The following is an 8,892-nucleotide window of genomic DNA, read 5'->3' on the forward strand; positions in this document are numbered from 1 at the left end:
GTCATGCATTGATCCTTTAGAAACTCTATATAAAAGGATTAATGGGCAAAAAGATGTAAAACATGTTTTAAGAATGCAACAATGTAAATAAATAATAATCTAACTATAACATGGTTCAGAGATGAGATTTGCATATGAAGTAGTAACATAGGGAAAACTTATTTGGAGCAATTTATTTAATCTGGCTTTTTTCTTGCTAACAAAAAATGTCTTGATTTAAATTTGGCTTTGTTTATCCAGTATCTGGTGTTCCACTTACTGTAAAGATTTTCAAATTGTACGAGTGTGTGGTGTTTCACTAATCTGTGAATAGCATCAAACTATAGGATAAACAGGTTTGTCTCAATCATATTAATCAGACATTCTCCAATAATCACAATGAAGAAGACTGTGTTTGAGAACTTCTTGTTCCTAAAATAGTATCTGCCCCTTTGGTGAACTTGGAAACTCAATACATTGAAAATGCCTGAGACAGAATGCTGGGACAGAGATTCAAGCTTTGATCCCATAACTTCTGAATTATTACAAAATGTCAGAAAAGGCAATTGAGAGAGAAGCAACGCTTCACACCTGAGAACTAAAACAACTGCAAACACAACTGGTAAAGCAAAGCAGTATGCACAGTTGTACAGCTTTTGGGACAGTAAGCAAAGTTAGCTAATGAAGGGGCACTATCTAGGAATTACATGGCAGAGGTTTGGATTTGCGGGAAAATGTTGAATTGGAAAACACTTAGGATTTTTTTGACAAATATTTTCCAGTAACAAACCTCTGAATAGTAAATTACATGCAGGATTGTTGCTGTGGGGAAATAGAAGGGAGAAGTACTGTATTAAGTATGTTTGCTGCCTTGAATAAATAAAAATGATAGATAAAATATAATAATTACTATTATTAGACTTATATCATGCTTTTATTTTTGAATAACTTATTGAGGTTTAAATGCAAAGTGTTAAAATAAATATTTACTTGGAAATTATTTTTATAATAATATTTGTTACATATTTTAAAGTATTATAAGTTTACAATTACACATGCTTAAGTTTTAGGAAAATAAAATGAAGTAACTGCAACCTATGAAAATGCTCATTTAAACACACCAACTAGGCTATTTGTGAGTTTAACTCCAACTCTGGACTGGCTTTGAAATCAGTTATTTATTCTTAATGAAAAATACATTTTAGGAACGGAAAGGAATTTTTTGTTTGAAAAAAAATCTATCTTACAAAATCTGTCACATTAGCTAGTTAAGTTGATAACAGATAAAAGAATGATTTTCTAATTATTTAAAAGTTTACTCTAGTAAGTTTATTATGGTCACTTTTACAATCAAGACTTTTTTTAACATTGCTAAAATGTTTTGCATATCACTGTAACACAGTTACATGATCATATTCCTAAATATTACTGAATATTTTAAAATTGCAACTTCTGTCAAATCACATTATTATTTTTCAACAATTTCCATAAAAAAGAAATGCAAAATATGTAAATATTAAAAATCACATCACTCTATAGGAAGTTTCTCTTTAGATGCCACTGTATAATTGAGCATTTTTAATGGAATATATTTTATCTATCTCCCAGCATATACAGATGTATAGCAAAGTTTTTGTTTATACAACCTCTCTAAACAGGACTGTTCCTCATTAAATATATTCCTTAACTTTATATGTTTATTTACAATTATTTCTATGTTACTGATTCTAGGTACATTGAAATACCAAAATAATGCAATACCAATAAAACCAATTAACAGCAAGCACCACAACACTTCACACTGGCCAAGAAAACAGCCCCCCAGTAAAATGCTGGTCACCTTATTTAGCATTCATCTTTCCAAAAGTTCTGTGGAAATGCAGTCTTAAGTGTTTTCCTGAATAATAACGGGATAGGAGCCATCCTGACTTCAGGGGAGAAGTTGATATAAAATGAGAGGGCTGCAACCAAGATCAGCTTCCAATCCCCCACTACCCTTACTTCCAAGGAGGTTAAGACCTGGAACACGTACTCTTAAGCAGCACACAGTGAGCAGGGGGATTCTCCTTGCAGCTGACTACAACAAGGAAGATAATGAGAAACTAAGCCATGTAAAGGACTTTACAAGTAATAACCAACATCTTGACTTGGGTCCAGAAACAGACTGGCAATCATACAGCATTTGCAATGCTGTATTGGTTCACCCTAGTCAAGTAGGCAGGTGGCCAATTTTGTACCAGCTGTAGCTCTCAAATCATCTTTAAGGACACCCCATATAGAGCAAACTATGGTAATCTAAGTGGGAAATACTAATAGCATGACCTATAGTCAGAGCCTCCCGATCTAGGAAAGGCAGTAACTGTTAAACTAGCCAAAGTGGCCAAAGGCCACTTATTGCTCTAGCAGGACCCACAAGACAGGGTAAACTCCAGATTGCACACTTGTTCCTCCAGGGGAAATGCCACTCTGTCTAGTGCTAAAGTTGGAAGTTACCCTGACACACAATGGCCTCTGGATAAACAGCAGCTCTGTCTTGTTATGATTGATTGTAAACATGTTCTGTCCCATCCAGTGCCTCACAGCCTCCACTTACCACATCAGTACTTGCACTGAATCTCCTTCTCACCGCCAGGATGTAGACATACAACTTGGGTTTCGTCAACATACCCAGCAGCTTCATGTAAATGTGAAAAGGAATAAGGGAGAGTTTGCTACTGTTTAAGCTATCGATTTAAAAAATGCTTTCTCCTTGATTCAGAATAGCTTCCAGTTGTATACACATTACCATCTCCAAAGAAAGGAAAGCAAAGATGATTAAACATATCAATAAAAATTATCTTAAAAAGAAGTTACAGGACCCTAAACATTATGGTTACAAAAGAGTTATTAGATTCTTTTTAAATGAAGAAAGCAACAGCACACAGTTAGCATTTACATAAATATTTGTCATGTGTTTTTCCATGTCTCAGGAACAATTCTCAAGAAAGAATATAAATATATATTATCTTCAAAGTCTAGAAATATTATTTTTCATGTATTTGTTCTATAGCAATTATATGAAGTATTTAGTCATGATAATAAATTGTGATTAAGAAGGCTTCTGCAAAATACCATACTAGGAACTGAGGACTATGCTTCAGAGAAACATAAAATGTAAACTAAATATATAGTGGCGCTGATGTATAAATAATCCAGTTTTAGTTGAGTATAAAGTACAGTATATAGGCATTGAAGATCTGGCTCTTCCACCAGGCACTGGGCTCAAGGTGGAGATGAATTCTGCTAGTATGGGTGTTTAATAGTTAATTGTTTATTGGGTGCCGGGGGGGTTATGTTTGGGGCATTTGTTTTTAATCCTGTAAGCCACCCAGAGTCACTTGTATGAGATAGATGGCTATATAAATTATATAAATAAATAAATATGATGTACTATATTATTGACACACAGAAAGGGGTATTTCAATATACATACATTGGAAATTATGTTTGCTGGAAATATGATATGCATATTATATTTCCTGTAATTACTTGTCTCCATCTTAATTTCTTTTTTAAAACAGCAAAAAATGTAATTTTATTGCATTCATTTGCTTATAAAATATATGTACACTGCATATACCAGTAAACATTCCAAATGTAAGAGTTTGATTAACATTACTACACTCTCATGTTAGAATTTAGTTACCTGTCAATATAACACAAACTTTTGAAACCAGCATGTTCAATGTTCATTAATTTTCCGCACAGTTCTTGTTTACATATATATTTCATGCTACATCAAAACTATAGTATAGTATTAAGACACATAAAGTTTTCTTTCTCTGATCTTGTCTTAAGGGATCCAAAAACCAAAGTATATGGCTTAATTTTCTGCTACTTCCTTCATTTAATTTCAGATTAATCAAAATCTGAATGAATTCTAAACAGAATGAACATCAAACACAGTATTTTCAAAGTCTGACTAAACAATAAAATGAGAAATGTCTAATCAGGCAAAAACATTTACACTGCTGTATTGACTACTTTATCTGCTTTTCAAATTACTATTTCATTTATTTCAATCCAAGTACCATGGCTTTATGTTGAAAAACAGGCACCAATCACTAACAATGCCTAAATCAAACAATGTAATGATAGTAGATTACACTGTTATGATATTGTCAATATTGTTATGAAGGGTCCTTTCCTATCCTTGTAACAGAGGACTCAGCATCATCATGTGGAAGTCAAGAGTATCTGCTTCCAGCTTCTTTCAATATAGAAGCTCTTATGCCTCAATCACAAAATTCTCAAAATCTTAGTCTTTGATTTAGAAACATCTGAGTGTATATAGCCACACTCAAAAACAGCACCAAAAAAAAAAAAACTAGGTAAGAGGTAGTAATAAGGACCCCACAAATTTACTTGCCACATTATACTACATCTCATTCTCCAGGGCCAATTATGAACAAAGTGTGCAGCCATGATATTGCCACAAGGGAAATAATATGTGGAAAGCAGGGGTCTGGTGAACATATAGTACGAAACAGAAAGAATCTTTCATTTGGCCAGTTCAGACATAATTTCCCAGGAGGGAGTACTGTGTATGCTTCCTTGAGCTTCTGAATGAAAGTCAGGATATAAATCTAACAAATAAAGAATATTATGCAAATAAGGCCCAAGAAGCTTTGGATTTATAGCCTGTGTTCTCTTTCCCTCTTCATGTCCAACTTCTGATACCTACCAGAACAAAAACAACAACAAAGATCCCAACACAGGAAGGGAGACAGTATGCAAGATCAAGGCTTTTGAAAATCTATTCCTTTAAGGCCAAATTATACTTCAATGTTATATATGAATGGGGCCCATTTCAAGGCTAGTAGTATATAAAAGAGGAAACAGAAACATTAGTACTACAGTAAAATGAATGGAATGAAGCTTATATAAAGGAATATGTAATTAGAATTATCTTCAATGTACTCTGGCAAAATAAAAACCATAAACAGGAACAACACAGGAAGAAAAAAATCAATTGCTATCCTTTACCAATATCAATGGACACTAATGTACAAAATATACATAAATTATAAATCCTACTCCTTCTCTTTCATTACTTGAAGGCAAACAAAAGAAATGAAAATGATTTTGTTAAACCAAAGTTCTGTTATAGAGCATGTGGATATCCAGCAGACAGTAATGTTATGGTGGAACTGTATTTTCTATTCCACTCCAATTTGTTTTGTTGTTGATTTAGGGCTCTTCCTCAAACTCACAAATTCATGCAAATAATAACAAGAATTATGGATGTAATTGCTGGCAGAAGACTGAAAGCTCCAACGTTTAATTACTTCAGCACAATATCCAGGATGTTAAACCAGTGCAACAACAATGCAATTGCAATCATGCAGCTGTTTCAGGGCAAAACCTTATTGTATAACTTAGATCTGTGTTATAATAGGGCAGGAGAGGAGAGGAAAGGAGAGTAACAATTTTAAAGCAAAATCCCATTTACAATTATCAGGTCCAGATCTTGAATAGATACAACACTGCAATCAAGAAATCAGTATCTCAAATATGAACCCAGAAAGAATCTTGATTATCACAGTGTATATACTGACAGAAATCAAAGTTGGAGTTATGAGGAATACAATCATGTGTCTATGGAACACAAGACCAGGAAAAAGAAAGCAATAAGAAAGAGTGTTTATTAAAAAGTCTCCATATAAAACACAAAGCCATTAAGGATACAATTAGAAATAAGAGATCAACAAACTTGAGATTTGCATAGCTTAGCTTCTCATATAAATACTGTACCTATTTTCTTCGCATCATTCTACACCATTCTACAGCTCCCCAGATGTGCAGAATGGTGCCCAAAGACCTAGCAAAACTTGATAAAAAACATTTTGTATCTATGGTTTATTCTTCTTTTAAGCAAAATGTTTAGAGAATAAGCAACGTTATTTTCTGTATGATATAGGCTACTATCCCCTTAAACCCAGCAAGTATAACAAATACTCTGGGATTAGTAGGCTTTTAGTACAAACATGTAGAAGCATCAAGTTATTTAGTCCATTAAAAATTATTATACATATAGCACACACATACATAAACATTTGGTATCAGACATATCAGTTATCCCCAAACTAGAACTGAAAGGAAAATACAGATATACTCCAAAATATCTTTATTAGCACACATTTTCACACCTGAAGACTGTTTCTGTCTCTCAAAGCAGGTACTGTTTAGGGTAATCCAGAATGATTGATACATTCATTTTTAATCTTACCATAGAAAACATGTAATATTTTTATCTTTTGAGACCAACAGAAAAAATCATATCAATTTTTATCAGCAATCTTGATCTATGTAAATAAAAATTACTCTCATCACAAACACTATATGAAAACTGAACACAAGATTTACACACAGAACATTTACAGATCCAGTTAAATTATTCAAATTATATGAAGCAAACGTCTAACTATATACACAGATACAGATGTACATGCACTATGACCTTATACAAATGAAGACCAGAATGTATTTATTTAATCTAATCTGTTAAATTTCCTCACAATATTTGGTTTCCTGGTTCCAGACTAAGTTACATGCATCTGTACAGTACTGTTATAGTGAATGCAAACTAAAGTCAAGAAGTGTGTATACTCCTAAAATATTTAAATCAAGTATTTTATGCCAACTGTGCCAGTTCATGCAGATTATGCCAATCTATGCCAATTTCAATAGAAATACCGAAAGATAAAGCTATAAAATCATACTGAAACCATATTGTGCATAAACTTAAATCTCATAAACTCTGATTACAGTACCAAGGGCCTGACTGACAATCAGGAAAGACAGCTATGGGGATTCTCTTTTCATATATAACAGACTCATATTCAATAATGAATATGTTTTACATATTTTTTAAAAAGTGAAAAGCTTTGAAATATAATCTGAAAGGCTAGAGGATTTTCAAGCTATACTGATGAGCCCAAAGTAAGAAGTTTCACACGGATTTCAGGAAATGATTCCATTTTGTGGGATTCCTTACAGCGTTCCCCTACTCAGAAGCAGCACTGCCTCAAGACGGATTTTAATGTATACTTCAGAAGGACGTTTATGTTATGTCAATTATGCAAACTTATTAGCTGGAAAACTAAAGTTCTTTCTTAAGTTACCTACAGATATTTCTTAAGTTAAATATTAACTGTGTTGTGTTATCCTTATTAATATTTGTGTGTGCATTGCAGTAGATACCAAAGAACGCCTACCCGTTTCGTCAACAGCGTAAAAACGCGGAATACTTGTGAACTTTCGGAGTCCTCCTTTCCCCTTACATCCTGCCTTAGCAATTCTTAGTATCGTACTTCTTTTCTACTCTGCGCTTCAATCACCCAATCCAAGAAACCCTACACTCTTCTCAAACTGCGCTCCCATCTGCTGTTTTGGCCCAAGCAAGAGGAGGAGTCGGAGAAATAATCCAAACAGCAAACCAGCGCCCCCAGACCTTGTAGGGGCAAGAAAAGATTATCAGGGCATGTGCGCGAGGGAATCTTGCCGCAAGCTCGACTATTTGCTTTGCCTGTTAGTGCCAAAACCAGCCTCCCCCCCGCCCCCCCATACTTTTGATTCCCGCCTTTCCCAACTTCTCACTCACTCTTGGTCGCGGCGATGAGGGTCTTGCCATCCTTGAGTAGCTCTTTGATGAACTTGTTGGTTTTCTCCAGCTCCGCTTCATGAGCTCGTATCCTTTCACGGAACCAGGGGCTGTCTTGGTAGCAATCGCTGAACTCCAAAGGCTGCAGTCCCATGGCTGCTGAGGCGGCGGCGGGGCTACTCCGAAATACCTCAGACTGTGCAGTCCTTCTTCAGGAGGTTGCGGGAGCACGCTCGCCTTCTCCTCCCGACCAGGGCCGGTCCCTACAGCGCCTCACCAGGGCAAAGCAGGCAGCCGCCCGAGACCCTCCCAGCACCTCTAAAAGCTGTGCGTGGGATCCAGGCGGCTTCAGTGCTGCCGACCAGCAACGCCACGGAGAGGAGCCTGGCGGGGAAGAAGTTGGTCATTGAAAAACCCGCCACCCGCTGCACGCACCCTCGGACCGCCTCGGGTGCTCCGGGGAAGTCGAGGCAGGAGCCGGGCTGCTCTGAGGAAAGTCCGCAGGAAAGCCTCTCCCCACGGCCCGACTGGAAGAGAGGACTGAGGCAGCCCGCATCTGCATTCCCTCCCCCAGTCCCGCCTCCCTCCCTGGGTGAGCCTCCACTCCTGGCCTTCCCGCCTCCGATTTTTCCGAGAGGAGCCCTATCCCGCTCCGACCTGCCCTCGCTCGGCTCCTCCCTCCGGCCGTCCGGGTCGTGCTGCTCTCACGCTCTGGAGGGCGACGGAGGGGATCTCTCCCGGGCCCCGAACGGGGCGGCAGCTTCAGCCGCCGCCTTCGACGCCGCGGTCCTCCAGCTCTGTAGCTCGGACTCTTTGGAAGAAGCCGCAGGAACAGACGGCGACGGTATCAGTCAGCCAGCCCAAATAAACATCGGTCGATGGCCAAACCAAACAAACAATCTCGCTTGGGCTGCAGTTCTTGGTCTCTGCCCATGAAGTTATTGTCGCGAGGGCTTATTTCTGAATAAAAGAATTTACAGCCCCCCCCCCCCATGCCATGGCAGTGACACTGAATAAACTCAGTTCTCCGAATCTTGTTTTTAAAGCAGACTCTCGCAACTATCGGATTTCCCGGTAGCCCCACGATTTTAATTCACCCTGGAAGGCTCTGGTATACACTAAGTCGGGAGTAAGTCCATTGCATTCAAGGCTGACTTCTGACTGTACACGCGTATGTACCTACTGAGAAATAAGCCTTAAATAAAAAAACTAGATACAAATATGGATTGACGTAGATAAGATCCCGCTGTTAAAAGACGGAACGGGCACTG

At 37.4% G+C, this 8,892-nt stretch overlaps 1 protein-coding gene across 3 annotated transcripts in view; it reads right to left on the minus strand.

Moving 5' to 3' along the window:
* ARHGAP10 (Rho GTPase activating protein 10) overlaps positions 1-8,877 on the minus strand; it is a 119,592-nt gene extending 110,715 nt beyond the window's left edge. Inside the window, exons 1-2 of one of the 3 annotated variants that reach the window (XM_088132780.1) lie at positions 8,279-8,877; positions 7,622-8,005 (exon numbers count right to left, since the gene is read on the minus strand). In XM_088132780.1, the coding sequence (XP_087988906.1) occupies positions 7,622-7,775 (154 nt within the window). In that variant the 5' untranslated portion in view covers positions 7,776-8,005; positions 8,279-8,877. Of the gene's footprint in view, positions 1-7,235; positions 7,541-7,621; positions 8,218-8,278 lie in introns of those variants that run through there. The other 2 variants (XM_015887769.3, XM_088132781.1) reach the window with 2 other exon arrangements.
* Positions 8,878-8,892: the final 15 nt, after the last annotated feature.

The sequence above is a fragment of the Python bivittatus genome, unplaced genomic scaffold, assembly GCF_059951505.1.
Source record: "Python bivittatus isolate LINGU-HERP-01145 unplaced genomic scaffold, Pbiv_v1 ctg000070_np1212, whole genome shotgun sequence".
Taxonomy (NCBI): Eukaryota; Metazoa; Chordata; class Lepidosauria; order Squamata; family Pythonidae; genus Python; species Python bivittatus.